At 43.2% G+C, this 27,163-nt stretch overlaps 1 protein-coding gene and 1 long non-coding RNA gene across 4 annotated transcripts in view; both read left to right on the top strand.

Annotated features, from left to right (window-relative positions):
• The window catches only part of LOC148004131 (uncharacterized), an 876,089-nt gene that overhangs the window by 475,211 nt on the left and 373,715 nt on the right, over nt 1–27,163 (top strand). The gene's annotated exons all lie outside the window — the stretch shown is intronic.
• Nucleotides 13,994–27,163, top strand: part of Zc3h12c (zinc finger CCCH type containing 12C) — a 62,659-nt gene continuing 49,489 nt past the window's right edge. The window contains exon 1 of one of the 3 annotated variants that reach the window (XM_087561951.1): nt 13,994–14,248. Coding sequence is in view for 2 of the 3 variants with exons in the window: in XM_087561950.1 (XP_087418076.1) it covers nt 18,839–18,919 (81 nt within the window). In the remaining variant the exon portion in view is untranslated. 3 annotated transcript variants of the gene reach the window in all.

Here is a 27,163-nt window from a genome sequence, read left to right as displayed (position 1 = left end):
CATCCTTTAATGGGTAAAACGTTTGTTGAACATAGAGTGAGGAGGCAATTATTACTAGCTCAAAGGTTAGCAAATTTTGAATATTTAAATCCCTTATTTCCTTTCCTCACCATTGCACTTGAGAGAGTTAGTTACGCAGTAAGATAATTTGGGGCAGTATTAGTACACTGAAGATGCAACAGTCACTAGAATCTCTCCGGTTTTAAGCCGCCTCTGGCCATACCCTGAGTCACTCCAATCTCCGTGTTCCCAGGCGTGGGGCAGAGGTTCCTCGTTTTATCTCAGCACTACATTCAAGCAGTCCTCTTGAGCTCACACCTTTCCTTTCCATGAGAAACATGGTGCTTTGTCCCTCCTATTACCCATGTTACATGATTCCATATGTCAAATTTGACTTTATTGGTGAAGTTTAAGAGTCTTGATGCTGACAGGATTGGGCTTGGACTCTGGCTCCGCTGCTAATGATGGGTGTGACCCTCAGCAAGTCCCTTAACATCTTGGAAGCTAGTTTCCCAGTTGGAGCAAAATTGTTGTAAAGATCACATGTTGAGGTGGGCACACAGCTCCATTGGTAGCGTGCTTGCCTGGCCTGCAGGAATCTCTGGGTCCCATCACCAGCATCACACAAGCTGGGTCTCCGCACATACCTGTAATCCCAGCATCTGGAGGTGGAAGCAGGGGTATCATAAATTAAAGATCTCGTTAGCTATATAATGAGTTCAAGGCCAGCCTGGGCTCTATAAGACCCTGTCTCTATAAAACTAAAACTGAAAACGACTGCATGCATCACATTTATAAAACGCTTTTAATAACTAAGCATTGTGCCAAGCGATCAGACAGGACATGGGGACAAATATCCTAGCACCATGTAATAGGGACTTCTAACATGCCCCAAATCTATCTCCCAGTCACAAAGATAAAGGCCTGTTTTCTTTGCAAGTCCAGCCATGAGGTGTTATTAGCTCCAGGCCTCTAGCCTTCAAAGGCCTCTAAGCATCCCATTAAGAACCCCGCGTGACCGTTTCCCTGAGGCAGGCAGCATGCCGCAGTGTGCATAGCTGTGACTGTGCCTCTGCGTCTGAGTCCAGCAGAGCCGGTGGCTGACATGATGAAGGACACAGTGCACAGTGTGCCTTTTTAGTTTCCAAATGAATGAAAAGGGCACACTGAAAGTGAGCCTTACCACAGCATCTGGGGACAATAATGACTCACAGGAAAGACAAAGACTGAGTAAGCACCAACGGAAGGCCACCCATCTTCTCATCACCGTCGCTTGGGAAAGATGGGCTCCAGATAAAAGGTGTAGAAATACGTGGATTACAAAGTCCCAGGCTTGTGAGGAAAGTCTAATTCCCATCAGATTTCCCCGAATATAGTAGCCACACTAGGCACTGGGGGAGAATGCAGAGAGGCCAGAGATGTTAGAAAATTCTGCATGTGGCATGCATCTGCACCACAGCCATCACTGCAGATCGGCTGTAAGAAGGCTATTAGATGCCTTTGATGTGAGTTATTACAGTCTGTTTTACCAATGGCAAAAACAAAATTGGAGCTTCTTCACTGCATTTATATTTTGTCCCAGGTCTAGACAGAAACCTAAAGGGAAAATTTAATGCTAGAGAAAATCTTTAATGCTCTAGTCTTCTTCTGTTGTTGTTGTTCTTGTTATTATTATCATTATTATTATATCATTATTATTTATCACTCTGGACTCTATTTAATCTTGGTGTGCCCTAAGTGTGAAGGAATCCTATTACCTTTACTTCAAATCTGTTTATTTCCGTGGTTACTTATTGAATATATCTTATGTCTTATATATTAGTGAGTATATATTTGTGCAGTGAAGTGACTCCTTGATCTTTTTTAAGCGTGTGTGTTTGTGTGTATGTGTATGTAGAGAGTGTGTGCATGAGCATGGAAGCCATATGAGGGCACTGGATATCCTGCTGTGCAATTTTCTGCCTTATTCCCTAGAAAATGGGTCTCTCACTACACCTGGAGCAAGGCTGGTGGCCTACAAACCCTAGCAATCCTCCTGTCTCTACTCTCTACCACACCCTAGTTACAGGCCAACTTGGCCATACCCGGCTTGATATGTGGGTGCTGGGACCTGAACCCTGGGCCTTTCGCTTGCATAGGAAACACTTGCCCTCGTCACCATTCTTGCCTTGATTTTTGATTCTGTGTTCAAAGTTTTGAACTAAAATACTGTTTATATAATATTCCTCAGGGGGAAAATGCAATCACCATCCTTCAACACTGTGTACACAGCCTGAGACCCAAGAACTGCTTTGTTAAGTGACTTTGTGTTTTGTGCATTTGTGGCGATGACTACAAGGTTTATGGGTGATCAAATTGTCCAAAACTGAGACAGGACAGCAAGACTGGAGCAAAGAAGAAGACATAGGGGAAAGAAAGAAACTACGTACCCTTGGAATTCAATCTATGTTTCTTATTAGCTGAGAATCAAGAACTGAATGCGATTGGCAGAAAGCAGGCAGAAGCCCACTCTGAAGGCTGCCTACAGAAAACGCTGGGTGCTCCTGAGACAGCGTTAAAACATGGAGTGAGCGACCTTCATTGAGCCAGAGCCTATGCCCCTTTGAGTTTAACAATATCATCATCCCTCCCTGATCTGAACAATGTATCTCACAAGCTAGTTACAATTTTATTTACAGAGGGATTCCTCCAGATAAAGTGAACAAGTAAACCAGCTCATATTGTTTTACTTAACCTTTGAACTGCCATTTGGTTTTACATTTTGTTTACTCTTTAAACCTGGCTTTAAATTACATCCTTCAGAAGAAGTGGCTTCCAAAGTAGCAGAACTGCAGATGCAGCTGCTGCTGGGAGCTTAACATAGGTCTCCCTTAATGCCTACGCTAAACTGTGTCTTACCTCTCTCATCACTTCCTTCATAAAACCAACCTTGCTTCATGCTCACTCAGCCTGGAGTACTTTCCTGCTGCTGTTAGTTAAGATCTCAGGAATACATGAGTAGAGCTCCCATGGCAGGGAGGCTCATCAGGCTGCAACCAGCAGCGTAGAGTTGGATCTCTGCTGCAGGCAAGATCGCCATTGTCTATGTGTGGTCTATTGTTGGCCAAAACACCACAAAATCAACATCGTGTTTACTTCCTTGGAGAATTCTAAAGAACTTCCTAGAAGACTTGAGAGCTAAAATCAAACAGCTTAGAAGTTGTGTGCCAAAACATCTTGGGTTTTTTTTTTTTTTGTTTTTTTTTTTTTTACTGGAGTTAAAAGATTCTTAAAAACTCTGTGCATGTGTGTGAGTTCTCGAGTTTTTATTTCATGACCTCTCACCCTGATTGCTGTATATGAGAAGCATCCTGAGGCAGGTACCTCCTGGTACTGTAGAAACTGACTGTACTAGGTATTAATTACCCAGCTTCTCTTAGAGCAAAGGTTTTGGAGCATGGCCTAGACTCCTCTGACTGAAGGCTCACACCATAGGTTTGAAGCAAGACAATATATAATGACACAAAAGGAAAGGGAATAAACCTCCCCCAGTCTTGTCTGGCAAGAGCAGAAACTATCTTTTCACGAGTGGCCACTTCCTGCACAGCATCAGGTTGGAGGTGAGACCAGCTTTTAGTATCTTGCATGTCAGCAGAGGACATGTATGTCCTTTATTTGCTTGAGATCTTTGTACTTCCAGGAATTAGACATGATGGATGGCTCCACAGTCTCCTGGCCTGATTCTCTAGCACTCCAGTGATTATAAAAAATAACTTGGGGTTGGGGATTTAGCTCAGTGGTAGAACGCTTGCCTAGCAAACGCAAGGCCCTGGGTTCAGTCCCCAGCTCCGAAAAAAAAGAAAAAGAAAAAATAAATAACTTACATTCTCCAATTAATTGTATGAGAGTAAAATCTTGACTTGCTTAAAAATATATTGAAAACATTATTATGTGAAATGGGCTTAGATTTTTTTTAAACCTACCTTTAATAAGGGTCCTCACACACTTTAATCCCTCTTCTCCCCCACTGCCCAAAGGTAGGGGAGAAAAGACGGTAAATAGGACAATCGGATATGGGTCTGTTCAGAAGTAGTTCTTTGGGGGCAATTCCAATCTTCGTTTGTCAAAATACCAGCAGTTCAATTCAGTAGTGCCCAGAGACCAAACTCAAATGAGCAGAGGTGTCCCACACAATCCAGCAGAAACAGCCAGGCTTCCGCTGAATCAGCATGAGTCACCAGGAGCGATCAGAACCAGCCAGGATGCCAGGAGCTCTTTGCCGTGTGCCTCTCAGTGAAATGAAGTTCAGGGAAGACTAGAGACCAACGAAGCATTGCAAGCCCAGCTATGCAAGCACCCTGTCACGGTCCCTCGAGTGGTCTTTATACTCTCTCCCAAAACGTCACACACCCTCTCACGAGTCGTTTCAGCAAAGCCTCATGTGAGTCTCACTCAGCAAGATACCTCATAAATCTGTATCACCTGACACAGACAGAAACCTCCACTCCAGTGTCATAGCGTAAGAAACAAAGCAGTTTTCACTTAAGAATGAAGAGAGAACAACACCGCCACAGCTGGGCAACTTCACAGGGACTCAGCCTTGCAGTAGCAAAAGCACTTGCTTCAGTTTGGGAGCTCTCCCCCACTGTGTACTTCTGAGGAGCGGTGGCTGCGATCCGACATGCAACAGTAAGTAAGCACGTGGCCGTTTCCTCATACCTAGTCTCAGGTCTTCACACTGTTCCTTGGCTTCCAGCCTGTCCATTCCTCACACTTACTGGCCATTCAGGGAGTTTGGTGTGGGGAATCACTTCTCATGCACTGAGAAATTCTGGAGTACTAGGATGACCTATTCATTGCATTGGACTTCCCCTTATTTTACTCACTTTTTCCTACTTTCTTGGCTAATCTCCTTACCATAATGTCCTACTTATTTAAAAAAAAAGCCTTGACAAATATTCTGTGTTTGAGAGTCCCAGAGAATAAAAGTTAAGTGTTGTTACTACATTCAGGAGTAGATGAAGTGATGGACAGGTTTGGAGTTCAAAGTATTGAGCTTCATGTCATGCATATATGTCATGTTTATATATATATAATATATAATATGACTAACAAAAAGTATTTATAGTATATAATAAATATATAAAATTATAAATAAACAGTATATAATATGTATGTAAATATATCTATTTTTTTATTTTATACACTTTTTGTTAGTCATGCTTTTTGTGTCACCAAGGATCAGACATGAGACCTGGGGCTTACCCTATGCCACTTAACTCCTTCCCTAGCCATGAGTTTCTTTGAGACCGGGTCTCACCACATAGCCCACATTAGTCTGGAATGCATTATCTAGCCCAAGCTGTCTCTGAACTCATGGCTCTCCTGTCTTTGCTTCCATAATTAATGTTTTAAAAAGAAGAATCCTTAAAGAAAAAGGAAGACTCTTACCTACTATGCTGCATTTCATCTAACTCTTTGGACAGTAAATCAGAGCACTAAGCCGCATGCATTTTATCAGCCAGTGGGATAGTACTAACTCTTCTTGCTGCAGTTTTCCTGTATTCTTTGTTCCTGGATGGAAGGAATTTTGTTCTTTTTTTTTTTTTCTGTACTTCTGAAAGAAGACAAAATCTTTGGTAAGAATTATATCTGTATCCTATTCCCAGAGAGTAGTGTCCTTTAAAGCAGAATCTTAAAAACCTTTAACAACTCATTTAAGTAACTCAAGTATAACTGTCTCACCTACTAAACAAGGAAGCTTATTTGTGACCGCATGATTTGGGATGAATGTAGTTAACCACAAAACCCAACTCCCTTGGAATTATGAGCACTGCAACTTAACAGAGAAAAGGCATGCATGAGTGAGATCCACTAGCTTGCTCAAGCATGCAGCTTATCACAAGTGAAACTAGACGGCTCAGACTCAAAACTAGCCTCCAGACTTCAGACCTTCTGTTTTTCCTCAACTGTGTCTCCTAACTATAATGTTAACTGTGGTGCTTATCACCACAGAGCCCAGAGGGTTTAGATGAAGAAGATGGGTAGAGCAGACAGTGTGTATAGTGCATGGTCCCTAGTTCAGCGGTATTCTGTGTACAGGATGGATGGGTAGCACCTCTCCAGCTCCCGGTGACTGAACAGGAGCAGGCACCTACAAGAAAGCCAGTCATCAGCCTGACACAAATAGTTTTGACTCACCAGAGGTGATTTGTGTAAACCAGATTCTAGCTCAGTCTTGTTCTTTCTAACAAGAACTTCCGGTTGACTCACCCTTTCTGTACATAACGGCTATATGAATATTTTGATTACTGATTGGTTATAATAACCCTGTTCAAGTTTGTCTTTCACTATTCTGTGTAAACATGTATTAACAGGAAAAAAAATCACGTATTTGGAAGTTCCTCATCTACCTAACACCTGACAACTACTTTTTTTCTAGAGACCTTTGCTCCTAGAACTTTATTGGCCCAGTGCAGTCTTGGTCCTTATTCTGCTTCTTGGGTTTTCCTTGATCTGCTTGGTAAAGGGCATTCTGAGTCTTTTACACAGATTACCTCAAGTCACACAGAAAACTCAAAAGATAAACACTACTCATATACTCATGTGACTGGCAAAGATTGTGAGACACAGGGCAAGGCAAGGGTTTGCATCAAGCTGATGGTGGAGAAGAGGCTGTAGTAATTTAAAACATCTCCCCCAAGTTTGTACGGTGAAGACTTTGCTCCCAATGGAGCGATGCTCTTACGTGGAGTTTTGCATGTGAATGAATCATGAGGTCTCTGATTTTATCAATGCAGTAGTCCATTGGTGGATTCTTACAGTAGTGTGTTACTGGGGAGTAGTGACAATTTTAGGAGATGGGCATTCCTTTGAGGAAGTTGGACATTCAGAGAGTACCTTAAAAGGTACCTTGGAACTCCAGCCTCTTTCTCCTCTCTGGTCTTACTTTCAGGATGTCATGAATTGAGCAGATTTGTTCTGTCACATGCTCCCTGAATGATTTTCTGCTTTGCGATAGGCCTAAAAGCAAAGGATCCAGCCAGCCATGGACTGAAATTGTGAACCGAGAAAATCTTTCTGGTGGGAGTCCTGGGTCGTTTGTTACAGCAACAGGAGGCTGAGTAGCACAGTGTATTACAGAGATAATGTGAAGGCTGAAACAACAATCAAGCAAGACGCCCATGTCAGGAGATGATGGAACAATGACGGGCAAGGTGCCCATGACACAAGATGAATTCTGCTGCCATTGGTTTAGTCTCCTGCTCATGTCCAGTCGAACATTCCAGACACTTCTCAAGTTCAACCTGTCTAAAGCCCTTTTGCAAAAATCCCTATTCTTCCTCTTCTTTTTATTTTTTGAAAGATGCCATTATCATCATTACTAAATGTCTGGTACATTACCAAAGGAGCCTTCTGAGAAACACAGAAATATCTAAGATCCTCCCAGGTATCCAATTTGTTTCTCTATCTTATTCATTTACTAAAACTTCCCATACCCTCTTTTAACCATAAGCCACTCAGTGACCAAGATTGTCTGTCATCAAGTCTAACATTTATTGAGTGTTTTTCTAAAGGTCACGGTTTGCCCTAAGCAGTGTGTGTGTTCGTTGTGCTATTTGGCCTGTGAGGCATGGTAGTTACAGATGTAGGTTTAAATCCTAGCTTTGCTGTGTGATTTGGATTCAACTTCCATGAGGTTTAATGATCACATGGGACTCTGAGTGCTTAGAAGAGGGACATCTAACACAGATGAGTTTCACAGGGATGGAATGAAGCGCTAACACAATTCTTGCCTCATAAAGTTCTTAGGAGAAGGGTGTTGGAGACAGAGAGATCAGCCGGTCCATGTAAACAAGGGTTCAAAACATTTGGTAATGACAATACAGTTTTACCAAGAACATTAAAGACATGTTCAAACTAAAAAGTCTACAAGGGCCAGGCAAGTCAGATAAAGAAGGGAGGCTGGGCCAAGATAGGACAAGGAAAAGATATAAAATCCAAGGCAAATGGGAAAGAACATGACCCACTTTAAGCAACCAGCCTGTACTTGGACCAAGACCAAGAGCATTTGATCTTCTCTCTCTCTCTCTCTCTCTCTCTCTCTCTCTCTCTCTCTCTCCTCTCTCCTCTCTCCTCTCTCCCCTCTCTCTCCTCTCTCTCCTCTCTCTCCTCTCTCCCCTCTCTCCCCCTCTCCCCCCTCTCTTCCTCCCCCCTCTCCCCCCTCTCCTCTCTCTCTCTCTCTCTCTCTCTCTCTCTCTCTCTCTCTCTCTCTCTCTCCCCCCCACCCCCTTCCTTACCACAATATACTGCTTCTTACAAAGGATCCTTAAGAAGTTTATACTCTCTGGTGTCTCTTTCACTTGCCATTAGCTTCACCACAGTGTACTTCACATGGCTAGATCTGTAAAGTAAGAAGCTCAAGCAGGATTTGGAAGAGACAGCTCACCACCAGTCACAAGCCAGCCTCCCAACCTGACTGTACTGTTTCTTCATAGTGCCAGCTGTTTCATAAGCCCTTTTTGCTCACTTGTTTATTTGTATATTCCAAGTGTATGTGCAGTAGATGGGAACCTGAGTTTGATCCCCAGAACCCATGTAAAAGTGCTGGGGAGTGATGGGGCATGTTCTAATTCCAGTGCTGGGGAGGTGGAGACAGGAGGATCTCTGGGACTTGCCAGTCTAACCTAATTAGTGAGTTCTATTTCATCCTTTGGCATATGTGTAGGTATACTAGCAGAAGAATGCACGCACGCACGCACACACAGACACACACACACACACACACACACACACACACACACACCCATACACTAGTTTAAAAAAACCATTCTTTAGAGGAATAGGCAGCAGAAGCAAAAAAAAAAAAATGGACTAATCTGGAGAAGTATGGTAGTTACTCATAAAGAATTACATCACAGAAGCCAAAGGAAAGAGTTCATAGTACAACGTGAGACATTGACAGCCGACTTCTAGCTGGGGTGAAGATGGGGGAAGGTCAGCTGACTTCTGGCTAGCCCAAGACTTGTCTCATTGCTTTGCTTCATTCTTGTGCCATGGGAGGCTTTGCTGAAGAATGTACCTCTGGATCTACCTCTGTCTGGGCTTCCTGTGATGTGTCCTAATCACACTATCAGCTGTTTGCTTTCTACCATACCCATCTACATCTACAGATAAGCAAACTTCTATTCTTACATGACCATTCAGCTTCGTACAAAGTTATTTAGTCTTTATCAATACAGAATTTACCCATCTTTATATTGGTTTTCCTATTCCAGAACTCTCAAATCACAGTCATATAATGACCCGTAGTTTTCAGATTATGCTAAGAGGACTGAAAGTGACCAGAATATATATAATGGGAGAGTGTGTACAATGTTCTCATACAGGATATCTTCTCTAATCAGATGGTATTTGAACAGAAACATGAAGAATATTAGAGAGAAAGCCTTGTAAACATTTTGAGAAGAAGTGTTCCAAAGAGAGAAAGAGAAGAAATGTGGAGACCAGCCTGACTGGTATACAATGACCGAGAATGATAGGAAATGAATTGTCAGAACCAACGGAAGCAACTGACTTCCACTTAGACATTCTCAAGTTGACCTCAGGGTGTTGTTGTGGTATATATAAACAGTGCTTGGCACATGGTGGGTGATCAACAAATGTTTGAAGGAACCCCCATTGTATACAGACCATTTCAGAAACTGAGTTCTAGGGGAAATCACAGATAACTGAACGAGACCCTGCTTCTGGCAACTTTGGCTCTTGATTTTATAATCAAATGTTTTCTCTAGGTTTGTTTCCAGTTGTGTCTTAGATTTCAAAGCCATAGTTTAGGATATGGAGTGTGTTTTTGTTGTTGTTATTTAATTTTGTGATTCTGAGCCTAGTGCTGGTGCTTAAGGCTGCTTTGCTTGAATTAAAGAAGGCCTTGAAATACGGGTCTAAGATGTGAGAATGAAAAGGTAGGAGGTGAAAAGGTATTCTGGTGATGGATAAGATGTGACCTGTATTTTTGAAACAGCACAGCTTTAAACTCTCTACCAGGAGCATGCATCCATTATAATTTAAAATAACAATAGAATGCTTAATGATCCCAGAGTTTAAAGCAAATAAGGTCCTCTCCTAATTTTACTCTGGTTCCACACAGCTGAGCTCTCTGTGCTCAGAGGATCTTACTACAGAGGAAATGCCAGAGGGTCTTGCTTTTGAACACAAAGAATCAACCACTAAGAAAACAGAAGTGTTTGCAAAGACCGTCTCCAACGTGTGCGTGGGCCCACAGAAGCATGTTTTTGGAAGCACACCACAGCAGCAGCTCACTGTCCTCTCAATATCTTTGCCAAAGCATGTGAGTGTTTATCTGTGAGTTGCAGCTATCCAGACTAGGATCAGTGGTTCTGGGATCCCTCTAACAAGATCTTCATCAGAAAGTAGACATTGCCTAAGGCAAACAATGCTCCCTTTAAAAAAAGGGAAAAAAAAAAGATTTCATAGGGAAGGGGAGATGGCTCACCACCCAGGGTAAGGTCCTGAGTCTGGATCCCCATCACCCATCTAAAAAGCTGGGGGAGATATATGATCTTGATCTCTGGGCCCCACCTACACCCACAGGAACACATACATACCACGACACAAAGATATCGTAAGGATAGCCCGGAGACATGGCCTTTCTTTGTAAATTGTCAGGGTTCTGTGTATAAAACCCAAAAGTTAGAAGAAGTTGTTTGATGACTGAAGAGCTAAAGAAGCATTTCAGAAAACCACCAATATTGATTCAGATAAGGAGACCAAAATGATGGCCCAGAGACACAGTAGTAGACAAATGACTCCACCTGTACCTTTAACTCATGAGTGTTCAGTGGCTACACAGAAAGGGCAGAATGACAAAGGTCTTCAGGGATCATATGCACCCAATCCCTGCCCTGGGATTGGCAAAGACTATTAAATTCACAAGATACCTCCAACATGCTTTCAACACCAATCATTTCCAATGTAGGGCTGTGGCACTTGCTGGCTAGACTGATGAAGGTGTGCTTAGCATCTTCTGCCTGGCCGGAGTCTCCATCTCTGATTCCTAGATAGTTTTACTTTTTGAGACAGTGTCTCGGTAAGTGGCCCAGGCTGGTCTTGATCCCACAATCCTGGGGTCTCAGTTTCCCCAAGTGCTGGGCTCACAGGTGTAGATCGCTGTACCTGGTTTCTAGACTCTTCTTCCCAGGGAGCTCCTGGAATTTCAGTGCTCAGACAGAATTAACGGACAGTGTAAATTTCCCACTGACTTCCACGCAGAGGTTAAAAGTGGGCACTCAGAACCATCTAGATTGTTTTCCCCATAACTGTCTGACATTAGCCCCAAGCTTACTCATCTTCCCACACTCCTAGACTCTGAAGCCAACCTAGACCCTAAGTCAGGGTGACTGGGTCCACCCCCACCACTGCAGAAGTCTCCGGTCCCACAGTGACTCAGCAGCCAGTATACCACACTGATAATCCTGCACTTCCTGACTTTGCAGCCTTATTACAAGGCTGATTTCTCCTTTCTTCTTGCACACTTGATTGCTTGTTTATAAGATGGTGTCTTTTCATTTATCTGCTGGCTGATCAGCATCCTTTTCATTTTCTCCCCACCCCCAACACCTCTTCCTCCTCTTCTTCCTCCTCTTCTTCAGGCCTGTACCACCCCTGATATTTCAGTAGTTAACTCCTCCTCTCATTTCCCCCACGCTTGGTGATTTTTCTGATTTTCTATTTGGTTTGAGATTTGAATTTTTTACCTTGGCTTCTTTCAAGGCTACAACCCTGAGTCCTGGTTCCTATGGACATGCCTTCACTACCTCCCAACAGATCGAAGAGAAATCAGTAGCCACAGATTGGAATGTTGGGGTGTCCAACTCTCTAGAGCAAACTCCATTGTTGCATTCCTACCGTGACAAAAGAATTGAAGACCTTTGGGGAGTAAGCCAAAGCAGTGGGGCTTACACTGTGATACCAGAGGACAATGGTGTGAGCAAACAGAATTCTCGGGGGTAAGCATTACGAAAAGCCACACATGCTCAGTCTGCTTGAACCTATATCTAACTTGCCCTGAGACCTCTCTGGCTTATCTATAAGCACTTCCTCCCAGACTCTGGCTGTGAGAACATCCCCAGAATGTTTCCCTTAATTAAGTAGTTCCTTTAAAAAAAAAAAAAACTCTTAGAATCTGAGGTTAGAGTTTTAGCAACTAAGTTGTAAGCACTGTGACTAATCCATTAATTCTGTCTGGGAATCTTTAAGCAATCTTGGGATCTCCCCTTCCACATGATCATGGAAATCTTTCCCTTGTTGGGAAGCCCCAGACTCCACGCGTGCAACTCACGGGGCTTCCTTCACTTCCTCATCCTTGTCACTGAGAACAGTTTCTTTCTTTTTTTTTTTATTAATCTATATTAATTGTACCAACTAAGTGGTTTCATTATGCTATATTCATACAGGCATATAGCATGCTTTGATCTTACCAATTTCCTCACTTGTTAACCCCTTGCCTATTCCCACCTGTCTTCTTCTTCTCCCCAAATAGTTCTCCTTCTTCTTGACTCAATCAATCAATCTCTCTTCCCCCTTCCTTCCCAACCCCTCAAACTTGTTTCAGTCTATAAGAGAAAAATGCAATATTTGTCTTTCTAAGTCTGGCTTGTTTTGCCTAACGTAATGCTCTTATGTTCCATTTATTCTTTACAAATAAACATGATTTTATTCTCACTGTATGTAAATTAATACTCCATTGAGTGTGCAGCATATTTTTCATCCGTTTCATCTATCGATTGGCATCTAGGCTAATTCTGCAGGTATATCAGTATTTCTATAGTGTGCTCATTTCATCTCTTTGGGTGGTGAAATAGCTTTGTCATTTAGTAGTTCTACTTTTAGTTTTTTGAGGAACCTTGATTTCCATAGTGGCTACTCTAATTTGCATTCCTACAACCATGTGTAAAGTTGGAATTCTTTCTATTACTTTAAAAACACCTATTTATGGAATTCAACAGAAAGATCATATCGACAAAAAGATCCATTATGAATAAAAATTGTCTTAAATAGTGTTTTTGAACGGTGCATTTACATATACAACTTAAAATTCAAAAACTGTAAGTACACAGAACCACAAAATCTCTCTTCTATCCTTTCCTTCCAGTTCTTCAGACCTTTTATCCACAAGTAGCCAGTGTCCCCGGTCTGTTGGGTGTTCATCAGAGCTATCATATGCTTATGCACATCATAGATTTCCCCCTACCCAAAAGCTAAGCATTTTCTACCTTTCCTTTCCAGTAAGCAACTTATCTTGAAGCTTATTCCGTAGACATAAAGCAACTCTATTCTTGAACAGCCAATGAATGGGAAGCGTGTATTAATTTAAATATTCTCCCGTTGGTGTGCATTTAAGCCAACCATATTTTTTTTTATTTGTCTTGTTTTTAGATTTGCAAATAATACTAGTTAATGATCTTTCAACAGGACCCTTTGGCGCTGTTTTCAGCTAGCTTGATTTTACATATTTACAATTCTAAGTGCGGGTTTCCTTCTGGGATAGCAGGTGACTGCAGAGGTGAGGAAGACATTTCCATTCACCTGAAATCCCATCTGGAGAGAAAAACCTCTAAAAGTTCTGGGCCGTGTAAACCGCAGTGGGATTGTAGTCTTGTCCTCCACGAGATAGCAGAATACTTCCGTGTTTTCAGATACCCCGTGTTTGCCAAGCGTGGTAAAAACGATGCTGTGGTTCCAGCTCAGAGAGAAAACCGGACATGGTATGGCACTGGCGTACAGAAAACTTTGCTCCTGTGGTTCCTTGGTGGCTTTCCTTGATGGGCTCCGTCAAATGCTGGAGGAAATAGTCAAACAGCTGCTATGGAATCTTGTGGTTACCCATAAGAAAAAATGAAGTCCTGGGATTGGTCAGCAGCGCGTATCTCACGTCTTCTAGTTTCCTTCCCTAAGAACGCAGCATTAATAAGCAGCTGTAGCCACGCCCCGAGACTCACTCACTGGCCAAGTGTACGCCGTATACCCCTGCGGGTCTTACACAGGGCATGTGCTTAGTAAATAGTTTTCATGGAGTAATGAGGGTGAATGCAGCTAGGTTTTATTTGTAGGTTATTGGAATTACAGACTTCCCTAAAGGATATAGAAGCTGTGCGAGCGAAGCCGTCAGCTAGAGGAAGAGATTGTTGGCTCAAGAGCTGAAGAGGAAGGCACACTGAAGGAAACTACTGACCTCGGTTCTCCTAAGGTAAGAATTTCGGCAGAAATGGTGGAGGCGTGGTGTAAGAGACAGCTCTTGCAACCCCAGCTGTAGCTACAGGTCCACAAATGATCCATAAGAAAAGCCCCACAGACACTTCTAGGAAACCTTTGAGGACAAGTAGAAGCGTTTGCCAGGAGTATGTGACAAGTTTTCAACATGAAACTCTTTGAAGCCTCTGGCGCTGTTATGTAAGGTAGAGGGCAAATGGAAATCCTTGATGAAGGCAAGCAGCGGTGGGGTGGGACAGGCATCTAAAATTGTACCTTTTATGATTCAAGCACCAATCTAGGAGTGTGCTAGTCTACCTGAGAGGGTTCTGAAGGAAGGAGTATGGCTCTTACAACCATCCTCCCCTATCTGCTCTTTCCGAAAGGATCTTTACAAACTTATAAGGCTGAGATCTATTTCAATTCCATGCTGCAATTCCAGGTCCAGACTTGAATTCATAACTAAAATACAGATTCGCTTCCCAGAACTGAGTAGCAGAAAGGTCCCAGACTTGCCGGTCACCCAGGGAAGGTTTACTACTAGACAAGGAGGATTTGACCCCCAATCTCACCAATGGGACAAGTTCTGATTAAATGATGTTTCATTTTAATATTAGAACTTCCTCTATACCTGTGAAAATCCTCCTGTATACTTCTCCTTCCTTACCAGGAAATATAGCTTGGGGTAAAGGGGATGACGTAAATGGGATCGCAGGAAGCCCATTTAACTCAGAGCCATTGAAACATTGTATTTTTATTAGAAATTTTCTTTCAACACTGTTTTCTTCTAAAAATGAACAGCCTTACCTGATTACTTTGTAATGGAGACCATGTTAACTTTCCATCTTTTTCTTCCATTGGCAGATAAATTGATTAAACTATCTCCCATCCATAATACTATGACATTCCTATATACAGAACCCGATTTTCTCTCAACTGCACATTTAAAACAGAATAATTCTGGATTTTAGAAGTCATTCCTTCCCTCCTACCCTTTGTCTTTCCTTCAGGTTTCACACTCACTCATGTGACTGCTTCTCCTCCATTCCTCCATCCACCCCCAACCCCGCTCAATTCCATTTCTCCACTGTGTGTGTGTGTGTGTGTGTCTGTGTGTGTGTGTCTGTGTGTGTGTGTCTGTGTGTGTCTGTGTGTGTGTCTGTGTGTGTGTCTGTGTGTGTCCGTGTGTGTGTCTGTGTGTGTGTCTGTGTGTGTGTGTCTGTGTGTGTCTGTGTGTGTCCGTGTGTGTCTGTGTGTATCTGTGTGTATCTGTGTGTGTGTCTGTGTGTGTCTATGTGTGTGTGTCTGTGTCTGTGTGTGTCTATGTGTGTGTCTGTGTGTGTGTGTGTGTGTGTGTATACACACATGTATGAGGCCTCTTCAGCTTACACTTAACGGTAACACGTGTCTTCCTTTCCCCTCTCACCTTGCTGTTTACATCCTTAGTTCAGGTTCGTTCTTCTACCATGTGAGAATCAAGATTTGCTTCCCATTCCCTTCCAACCATCCAACAAATATCACAGCCTTGTCTTCCTAAAATAAGACATTTTCTACATGATCTTCTGAAATCTGTCACAGATTCTCCACTGGTTAGTGGGCTACATGGAGCCAAATATCCATGTGTACCTCTTTCCTTTTCTCCCTTCCCTCCCTCCCCTCTCCCCCTTTCTCTTTACAGAATCTATGACTCTACCCTTCTTTTCCTCTCTAGCCTTTTCCTTGACTCTCTGTTCCCCCAGATTCCCCTGGCTGTTTGTGAATGCTGTCCTTGGATATGATCTTTCTTTTCTCCATAGTCATTAGACTACTAGTCACCCATCACAGTCTGCCTCAGACTTCCCTTTTCAAAGCTCAGGGTTTCCTTTGGATGTTCTTCTCTCCCTGGCTAGATAACAAGATTATAGGGCAGCTATGGCATCTTATTCATACAACGGCTCTTAATTCTCGAGTCAAACTGCCTAAACTGTACTCCTTGCTCTCTTGGTAATCTACTGACTGTAATTCTGGTTTTGGTTCTCTCATCTGCAAAAAGGGGAGGGAGGTATGGCAGGCCATCCTCAACATGGGTTTTGTGGGCATGAAACAAGAAAGCACACAAAAAGACTAGTATTTGGAATTTTGTAATCATCCAATGACTACTAGCTTTTACAGCTGAAATTCATCTTATCTCCAAAGTACATAACACAGCGACCCAATCTCCAGCTAAGCTCAATCCACACTCACCAGAACTTGGCTGAGTCAATTGCAGGATAAGAAGGAGGCTGTGCAGGCAGTACATAATAGAATGGAGAAACCCCCTGGAGTCACTAAAGTCATGCAGTAAGGCTGCTACTTACTTGTCTGCCAGCCAAATTCTTTCTAAGTCCCTGCCGTTCTCTTAGTCCTGCTCGAGATCTGTAGGTTTGGCGGAGTGCACAGGGGCGGCTTTCCCGGAGTACTCGATCCTTCTTGCCAAAAAATCTGACCTGCTGCAGAGAGCAGATTGCTAGTGTTCCTGGGGTCTCCAATGTTATCTAAAACTGTGGCCGATGGATGCCAACCCCCTGCCTGCAACCTTATTGAATAGGCCCCAAAGTTGGTCTGCCAAAAGTACAGAATAGGCTTAGTAAGACACTCTGCTTTCGTAGGCTGAGAGTGCCCGTGGGCATCATGGGAAGGATGCTCTCAGTTGGGACCTCCTCAATACTTAAAGTGCAAAATGATGCAATGGGGATAGATGTGCTGCTCAACGGAGCCATGAAGGCGGGTTTCGGTTTTGTAAAACTAAAAGAAACATTAAACTATACCGTTTGAGTTTCAATAAACATCATGAATACTAGAACATTGAGTAGCCAGGGATCCGGACTTAAATCATCTACGTCCTATTGAAAACAATTCAGAAAGGGCGTCAACAATTCTAAAAGAGGTGAAACGTGTAACCAAAGGCGTCATCGCATAGGGATCTTTCTTCTAATCTAAGTTGTATAGTTTTAGAACTTGGATAATCTGACGATAAGTTGGTGCCTAACAGCTCACCTGGCTATGGTGGCAATTTCACGAGATAAGTATACTACTGATGACGGATGGCATATGCACCGTAGTGTCCCTCCTGTTTCAGAACTAGATGCAGCCTGCAAGGGCAAGAAGTAAGACTCTAATAACATTTCCATAAGCAGGCGAGTAAGGCGGTGGGAGCATTCCTGAGAAGTTGACCTAGATTGCTCTAGGTGTAGGTCGCTTCTCTGAAACAGGACTGGGAACGCTCAGGGCTCAGGGCTATTCACAGGTGTGCACCTCGGTACACAGGGCTGCCTGCTCTTAACCTAAAGTGATCTGAGTTCATCTTGGGTATAACCTCAATTCCGACATTGATTGCCATTTCCAGCAAAGCCGGTTTCCTAGCAGAAGGAAGCCCTTCCCAAAGGGTGAATTCCCTGCAGCTTCATTTGTTTAAATTCCCTTAGTGGTCTTTAGTACGCAGGGTGTGGTGCTTTGTTTGCCCTCACCCCCCATTTCAAAGTATTAATAAGTCAACAAACAAATAATATGCCCCGAGAAAGCAAGGCGTCGATATCCCTGACTGCCCTGGGCATGATCTGGTCTGGTGCAAGGTGGAGATGCTGTGGCCAGCACAAGAGGCGCCTTTGGGGGCTAGGCTGGGGACCGGAGCTGTTGTTGGGGAGAGGACTAGGGACTCTAGGGTTGGGCCAGGAGGGGAATGCACGGGCTGGGAGGAGGCTCGGTAGAGCCCGACAGGTTTCAGCAGCTCCCCTCACCCCTCCCCACGCCTCCCGGGTTTCCCCCCACTGGCTTAGGGTTTCCTGTTTCAGTTCTCGGCGTTCTCCAGCAGCAGGTGCTGGTTTGCCAAGCTCCGCTCCAGTGGCGGCGAAGGAAGTCAAGAGAGCGGAGGGGAGGAACGCGGCACGCAGTGGCTGCAGCGGCTCGGGGCGGGCAGGCGGGCGAGCGAGCGAGCGAGCGAGCGAGGAGCGCGGCGGCCGGCAGCAGAGCCCCGGGGCGCCTGAGAGCCGCGGCCCTGGCGTGCGGTCCGCCGGCGGTGCGGGCGGGCCGGCGGCATGGGGGAGCGTCCCGCTCGGCCCGAGCCCTAGCGGCGGCCGCGGCGGCCGGGTGCTGAGGGGAGAGGCGGCCGCCTGGCGGAGGGGGCCCGGGGCCGGCCCGGCTTCCAGAGCATGCCGTGATGGCTGCGGAGAAGACATTGCAGGTGGGTGGCGCGGAGGCCCGCGGGGCGTGAGGAGGGCCGGGCGGCCGCGCTAGCCTTTCCTCGGCGCCCTCAGTGCGGCGTGCTCCCCGAGCGAGCGGCGCGGGAGGCCCGCGGGGCAGGGGAGGCCGCGCCCGAGCGCCGAGCTCTGGTTCCGCCGGGGCCGGAGCGGCCGCGCTCAGGGAACTCCAGGCCCAAGCGGCTCCGACCCCCGAGGTCGAGTGGCGCAGCGCCCACCTCCCGGGAACGCCGAGCGGGAAAGCTGAGCGCATCCTGCCCGCGGGCGGCACCAGCCCCGTGGGGAATTCGACGAGGCGAGGCCGGGCCCGGCGGCCTAGAACGCCGGTCCAGTAGCTCCCGCCCGCCCCAGGGCCAGGGCCAGGGCCAGCGAACATGGAGGCGGGCCCGGGCGCCGCCGAGGGAAACGGACCCACGGCTGTGATCCTGCCGCTCGGACCCTCGCGTGCTCGTGGGGTGAGGCATCACCCGGCATCTCCATCCTGCCCCCCGCCGTTCGCTTTCATTAGCCATCTCTCCTGCCGTCCTCTGGCGAGTCCTAGGGAAACCAACCTTTCACCCTTCGCCTGGTCGCCGTCCTCAGCCTCCTGCCCAAAGCCCGCGCCCATGTTCAGCTGGGCTCATTTTTAACTCCCAGTGAGCGACAAGGTGTTACTTAACTTGGAGAAATGAATCCCGCTTTCCCTCCTCACGCTGTTTTATCCTTTATTGTCCCTTAAAATCCTTAGAAACAGCGGTTGCTTCCAAGCACTGATTTACTCTAACTGGGTCTCCTGCTGCTTTGGGTATCCGTTAACACTGGGGGTTTGTGTTCTCAGTTTTGTGATAAAGAGATGAAGCCGTAATCCACATTTAAGGAAAGTTCTCCTATTGGTTGCAGACTGTCTTGGAGTATCTCCAGCTCCATCAGGCGCTTATTGATTCGGATTTTTTTTTTTTAACCGCCTTAGAATAGATGAAGAGATAACTGGGCCTAAGCTTTGTATATTTAGAAATCTGAGAAAGTTGTACAGTTTCTTCACTCATTTTCTTATTGAGATTTTTGTCTCTACTTCAAATATAAACAGAAACCAGGAGATGTACCTTACCTTTTTTTTTCTTTTTTTTGACTTTCCCAGACCCACTTTAAAAGACTATACAGCTAGAAGCAGTGAGACACATGCCTGTGATCCCAGCACTCAGCTAATGCAACAGGATCCTAAGTTCGAGGCTAGCCAGGGATGGGTAGGAGGATGTATCAAACAAAATCAGAGGAACAAGGATATAGCCTAAGTTTATTTAGTCTCTTACATGTGTAATTAATTGATTTTGCTTACAGTTTCTTAAATCTTGGTAGTCTCTGACTTCTTCCAAGCCCAAGCCCATGCACTTTTCCGATGTTTCCTTCTGTTCTTGCACTTCAGCATTGTAAATCTATCCACTTGAAGGTACCATAAAGACATCAAAACGACCTGTTTGGTTGAATCTGAATTCATGACTTGACATATTTGAATATTTTTCTTGAAGAACCGCTTTTGCTTTAGAAATCAGTTGCAGTTCTTCTAGTATCTGACCATGAAGAAGAATAAACACACCTTTAGTCCCAACATTTGGGAGGCAGAAGCAGGCAGATCTCTTGAGTTCTAGGCCAGTTTGGTCTGTCTAGCAAATTCTAGGTTAGTCAGGACTATAGTGTTTGCATCCTTGTCTCCAAATAAGCAACAGAGCAACAAAACAAAAGAGGAGACATAGACAGAATAAATGAGCATTTTTTTTCTCTTTGATATTTGGGTTTGAAGTTGGGACCTACTGTGTGCCAGGGTTTGGAACACTGATTCCTATCCTACGACCCGAGTGAATAACAACAAAGAGATCGATATTTTTTTTAACTTCTATTTAATAATGAAAGTCTAATGGAATTATTTTGGTATAATGGAAAATAGAAACTTGGAGTGTTTATATGCTGGGGGTTGCTTTTATTACTCACTTCCTTTTACCGTCTTTTTAAATGATCATAATAAAAATATCCTGTTTTATATTTGGGGCCTCTCTGGAGACATGTTAATGGGTTGCAACTGCCAAATTGGACCCCAAGTGGTTAATATAAAATTATCCTTAACATTTTTTTCTAGTCCAAAATTGAATTACCTCGTCTGTCTAGCAAGAGTCCCATGGTGCCTGCATCTAACGACTGCACATGTCTCAGTCTTGCTGTCCGTATATGCTTGGTGACTCGCTTTCACGTGTAGAAGAGCTGCAGTGCTTTTGCATTCCGATTAGACGTTTTAAAGAAACAATGTGTTGATTGGATTGTTTTAAAAATATTTTTAATATTACAATGTAAAATTATAAATAACTGATCTTCCAGTTATTGCTCATTTAAAGTTAGTATACTTCTGTTTCATTGTTAAATAATAATTATTTAGGTGTAGAGTAAGGGCCCTAACCTCTGGAGGGCAGATAGAACATAGTGCTTAATGGAAACCCCTTAAGCACTTGCGAATGAAGAAGTGAGAAGTTCAGATTTCATGTACGGCTTCCAGATTCCGTTCAAGTAGATAGCACTAAGTGAGAGTCGTGTCCTAGGACTCTGGCTGGAAAGCACAGTGGGTGGGCCAGGGTCTGTGGCATGTGGCAGTCATATGGTATTGCTTGTATTAGGAAGAAAAGTAATAAATGAGTGAATAATTAACATTTCTTGAAGGAAGATTCCAGGTTTAGCCTTTAACTATTGAGAGCCTAGAGTTTGACCTGCACCTGCACGGCACCAGCTATTGCAGAAAAGCTTAGTGTGTTTTAAGTACTAGTAAGCCTCATAGACCTGCAGCAGTTCCTCTCCAGTTAACAATGGTAGGATGAGGGTTTCAAAGGCAGCCATGCTACATTCCTGCCTTGGCAATATTAGGATCTCTGTAACTCACCAGAGATTTGCCTGTTACTGTTAAGGTGGGATCCTCCTTCTAGGGCATTCAGTTTTAAGAAGGCAGACAGACCACTTTCCGGTAGATGTGGAGTTACATTGTTTAAAGAGTCAATCCCTCCTTCTGGTTCCTAGAATAGTGTGCAGGGAGGATTTACTTATGGTTTTGACTATACTTCAAATGCTTTCTTTTCAACAATGTTATTTTATGTAACCATCCTCCTTCTCTCAGGCATGTGTGCTCCCTGATATCAATCGGATTTATTTTATTGAATTTCTCATTAAAAACTTGTTTTGTGTCTGTGGTTTAAGAATGTACTTCTAGGCACGGTGATGGAAAAGAATACATTTTTTTCCCACAAGTTGAATTGATAGGTAACCCATTAGCAAAGAGTAAGAAGGCTGCAGGGCAGTAATGGTGCTCACCTGTAATCCCAGCACTCAGGAGGCAGAGGCAGGTGCATTTCTGAGTTTGAGGCCAACCTGGTCTATAGAGTGAGTTCCAGAACAGCCAAAGCTTCCCCAAGAAACTCTGTCTTTAAAAAAACAAACAAACAAGTAAGAAGGTTGATCTCATCATGCATTGATTAAAGATTAACTTTTAAAATCTTTTGACAGTTGGGATGGTAAGATTGCTGCCAAGCCTGGAGACCTAGATTTGATTGATGGGACCAACAAGGTAGAAGGAGAGACTCAGCTCTCACAGGTTGCCTTGTGGCCTCCTGCGAGCACAGTAGCGTGCACAGACAAATTGGTGGTTCAGGTGACTGAGACTTACGTACACAACTCTGCACAGTGCTGTTTGTGTGAGTCGTGGTAAATGCCAGGAGTTCTTTAAGTTGACTTAAGTCTTCTCTGTCAGTAGCTACTCCTTAATGACACCATCACTCACTTTCTCCACTTTGCAGATGATATCAGCTCTGCATTATGAATAGAGGGTAGCAAGCCAGCCTTGTACCGAAAAAGTCAGCGACTGGGTGGGTCGCCAGCCTGCTCCTCACACGAGACCCAGGATGGCTAAGAATGGAGCCCAACACTGCACTGTAGATTTGCTTCAAATATGGGGGGTTTGTTCATTTGTTTTGTTAATTCCATTGTGTAGTTTTCAAGCTATGCAAATAATGTTGTGTGTTACTGTGTCAGAAGTTTGGATACATCTGGTGGAGGACGTTAAGATATATAGGTTGAAGACTGAAGGTTTGAATTGTATGGAAAAGGCATATGAGGCCTCTGACATCAGCTAGCCCTAACCCTGTCATTTCTGGGACTCACTCTAAGTAAGAATCTTAACTTTATTTCTGTTTCTACCCACCAAACACTGTCTACTTTGTAGCCTCGCTTTTACTGGGTCAAAATAATAAATGAGGACTGTTAGGACCGCTCAGTGTGCAAAGGCATTTGCTTCCAAGCCTGATGTCTGAAATCAAGAACCCACAAAGCTGAGGGAGAAAACTCTCTCACACTTTGTCCTCTGACCTCCACTAATCACACATCACACACACACACACACACACACACACACACACACACAGAGAGAGAGAGAGAGAGAGAGAGAGAGAGAGAGAGAGAGAGAGAGAGAGAGAGAGACTGTTAAACCCCAAGGCATTGAAATACATGTAACAGTATCGTTGGTTTGATACTGGACAGGAGGTTTTATTTATTTTGCTTTTTACTTAGTCCTTGACTTTTAGTTGGGAGGAACCAAAGTCACCAGATGTAAAACTAAGCTTTTATTGTTACACACTTGTAAGCTTATATTTTTAGGTTTTTCAAAAATCCTTTACATCTATTCCTTTCTGTCTTTTAGGATGAAGCTAAAATTAGTTTCATTCTTAGTCATCTGTACTCATTTCCCATTCAAAGTTATGTGGGCTTCATTCTATCCTCTTCTGAGATTCAGCCTGTTTCAGATCTTGGCGTTTACTTCATAATTTATTTTAGTTGTTTTATACACTTACATTAAATGGTTTGCTTATATAATTGAAGCCATCTCATTGGAGCTTGCCCTTTTTAAATATTTGTGTCATTTTCTTTGGCCTGGTTGAGTTGATCTTAGGCATTACTTTCTGGGATTTTAGTTACAATTTTAAGATGACTAGTACAGCTATAAACAACTTGAAATATACAATGGTCTTTATAGATGAACTATTCCTGGTTTTGCTAAGACAAAGTAAGTACCTGGAGTAGCACAGAAGTCATGAGTTTAAAGTCAGTCCGAGTCCACACGGAGGACTCACTCAGTAAACTGGGATGTTTCCTAAATTCAATTATTTTTTTACTACTTCAACCTATCTTTTAAAATTAAAATTGCAGAATGATAGTTTGGCCTGTTTTACCATATTTGTAAGACGTAGGAAAGGTGTAAAATAATAATGAAAACATCTATAATTTTCACCTGAAGATAACTTAAAATGTTAGGCTCTTGTTTTTACTTTAACATTCCTTTAATCATTATAAGAACAACCTTTTAAAAATGTATGAACATTATAGTTTCTGCCCTTCATATTCCTTTAAGGGATTCTTTTTACTGCCTGGATGACATTGAACATATTCAGATATTACAATTTTTTTAAAAAAAAAACTCAAATAAGAAATACAAAAGAAACATTAAAACTGATATCACAGACAAAAGAAGATTACTTGGGTTTCTTAAGAAAACCTGCATGCTACCAACCAGGAAAGCCTACAGGAAATGGATACATTTCTGGACACATAGATTTCGATATTTTTCCCCATAATAAAAAATAGAGGAACAAATGTCTTTGTATAGAGCTCTGTGCCCATCGTATCTTCATTATGAATTTCATTTTTATTTTTGTCATTTTTAAACCATGTGCATTTGTGTGAGTATATGCACACAAGCGTACAGGGGTCTTCAGAGACCAGAAGATGTGTCAGATACCCTAGGGCTAGAGTTAGAAGCACTTGCAAGTCACCTGAACCAAATGCTGGAAACTTTAACTACTGAAGCATCTCTCCAGCCCATATTTTAAACACTGTCTGACATGTGATCACAGCAGCTGACCTCTAGAGAAGGTGCACTAGTTAGCCTTCCTGTGAGCAGCATGATTGTCTGTTTCTATGCACCTGTCAGTGTTTGTGCACACAGTCTGGTTGATTTGCTAGACGTGAGTGGACATCCACTCGGAAGCGGATTTCAGTCAGGAAACCAGGCTGAGCTTCTGTTGTGTGCTGTGTGGCGCGTATGTGATTTGGCTGTATTTCATCTTCAGTTCCTTAAGACTCAGTTTCCAGTCTATAAAATGGTGATTGGAACAGCTGTTAGGATATCATAGTGTAGTATGACTGTTGGGAAGGACCGGTGGCATACACCAAGTCATTGAAGTCCTTACCTGTCATAGTTATTAGGAACGGCTTCTCATTATACATAATATGGTAATCTGGGCACTCCACAATTTGAAATCAGAAATGCTCCAAAATGCAACACTTTTTTGAGTGTTAGCATAATGCCCCAAGTAAGAAATTGCATGCCACGAAAACACACTCGATGAGGCGATTAAATGTTATATGACTGTCTGTTCAGTATGTAATAGCTCCTTACTCAACTTGTTACATCTGTTATCTCTTTCAAGTGAGATGCTCAGTGACTGTACAGATGCGGGTTCCATAAGGACATATTCATTTATTAAATTGTTGCTTTCCTACAGCCAGAGCCACTGTTTACCAAACCCAATGGTTTAAAACGTTTCCTGAGAGAAAGAAATGGGGTCAGCAGGGGCTGGAGAGATGACTCAGTGGTTAAGAGCACTGACTGTTCTTCCAAAGGCCCTGAGTTCAATTCCCAGCAACCACACGGTGGCTCACAACCATCTGTAATGGGATCTGATGCCCTCTTCTGGTGTATCTGAAGACAGCAACAGTGTACTCACATTTTAAAAAAAGAAATACCCTTTAATTTTTTGCATAATGGGTTCAAATTTCTTCCAAAAGACAGATAAACTAATTCTCTACGCATGCACACACACGTGCACGCGCGCACACACACACACGCACACACACACACATACACCAACTTTGAAGAGTCATAGCAGCTATATTCACCTTTGTCACTATCTAAGTCACTTAGCATATCTCTCGTGACATCACATTGATGAATTGAGGAATCTATTGGATACTGGCTTAAATCCCCATTGACTTTGAATTGCTAATCTTGCCCTTTGTTATTTTCTCACTTTTCATGAAAGTATTACTTTAAAACAATTACTTGTACAGGGTTGCAATAAAGTTTAATTAACTAGGTAACATAATTTATATGTCCTGAATTTCAGTTAAATAACTATCAGTAAGATAGACTTTTAAGTCATTGATTTCTTGCAAGTCAAAATGATTCTTTAGGGATATTTTTAAATACATGATTTTATCCAGTAGTAATATCTGGGGGACTACTATGACTTTAACTTTTCAATAGTTATTTGTAGGCCCATGAAACAAGCTAACTGAAGAGCGTGGCAAGCAGCAGTGTATTGCTTAGGAGACATCGTGGGTAGAAATGACAAGTGAGACCATACTGTAGGAAGGGAGGGCTGTTCTTAGTCAATCTCCAGCCATGTATTCTATGGGAAACTTTTAACACCTCCCATCTGGGTCATTAAACTGAAAGAAATGGTGCTGTTTAAAGGAAACACTAGTTTCCTTTTAGGCACTTGTTTTATTGTCTTGTAATTGTGATTTCATTTCTTCTCTCCACCTGACAGGGTCTCACTATGGCCTTTGGCTGTCCTGAGGCTCACTGTGTACGCCAGGCTGGCCTCAAACTCACAAAGATGCACCTGCCTCTGCCTCCCTAGACCTGGCATTAAAGGATTGCACCACCGTGCCAGGTCCACTTACTGCCTCCATTTTCCTGCCCACAAGTAAATCAATGGATTTCTTCTAAATTGCTGGTTGCCAACAGTTTTCATGTACATTTTTTCACTAGTTACTAACATTTTCTAATTAACATCACTACTGGAGTCTTTGCTGGCATCATAATCTTGTTTTTTCTTGCAAAACAATATACTGTGTCTTTGACCTTTTTGAACTAATCAATGTTACCTCTTTTTCCCTCGAGAGACATCACCCTAGATTGTTTCTGTTTTTAGGATGATATCACAAACAAAGGAATAAAGTAGGGTGTGTGAACTCTGAAGGCATTCAGTTTTGCAGCTCTGTAAATGGAAGAACAGCTTGTAAGTTACAATAAGTAGGCTTTTCTGAAGGACGTTCTTTTTCTGTATTAATAAGACAACTTTAAAAATCTCTCCATGTGATATAAGGAAATAGTATAAGCTGTTCAATTCCTTGGCTCCATTGCCTGCATGTTATTATTTCTTCTATGTTATAATTATTCTACTGAGACTATAAAATAAATACTATAAGTCAAGCTTTCTACTTTTTGTACTGTAGTTTCCCTTAAAAACATTTTTAGGATATGCTTCTGCCCTTCCTGTGTGGCAGGTACTGTTACAAGTTACTCCATGTCTTGATCCCACTGGTCCTTGTAGCAACCCTGGTCTAGAAATCATGCTGAGGCGCTGAGAGGATAAGCAGCCTCTCTAGGTACCAGGTGAACGGCAGGCAGCGTGGCACGATGCTCTTTCCTGTACTCTAGACTGTAAGTGTGTAACTTAGTCCAGCCGTGCTCACCCTCTTTCCATCAAATGAGACGTTAGCTGCTGCAGCTAACTGTACCCTGGGACTTACAGTAAGCATTCAAAGGCAAAGCCAGTGAATCATCTCTAGAAATAGAGGCACCTAAATAGCAGCAAGTGACTCCATCTGCTTCTGTGGCATTGAATGAA

Source organism: Rattus norvegicus, chromosome 8 (assembly GCF_021556685.1).
Source record: "Rattus norvegicus strain SHRSP/BbbUtx chromosome 8, alternate assembly SHRSP_T2T, whole genome shotgun sequence".
Taxonomy (NCBI): Eukaryota; Metazoa; Chordata; class Mammalia; order Rodentia; family Muridae; genus Rattus; species Rattus norvegicus.
The sequence above is the reverse complement of the archived record's forward strand: the minus strand, read 5'-3'. Positions and strand labels throughout refer to the sequence as shown.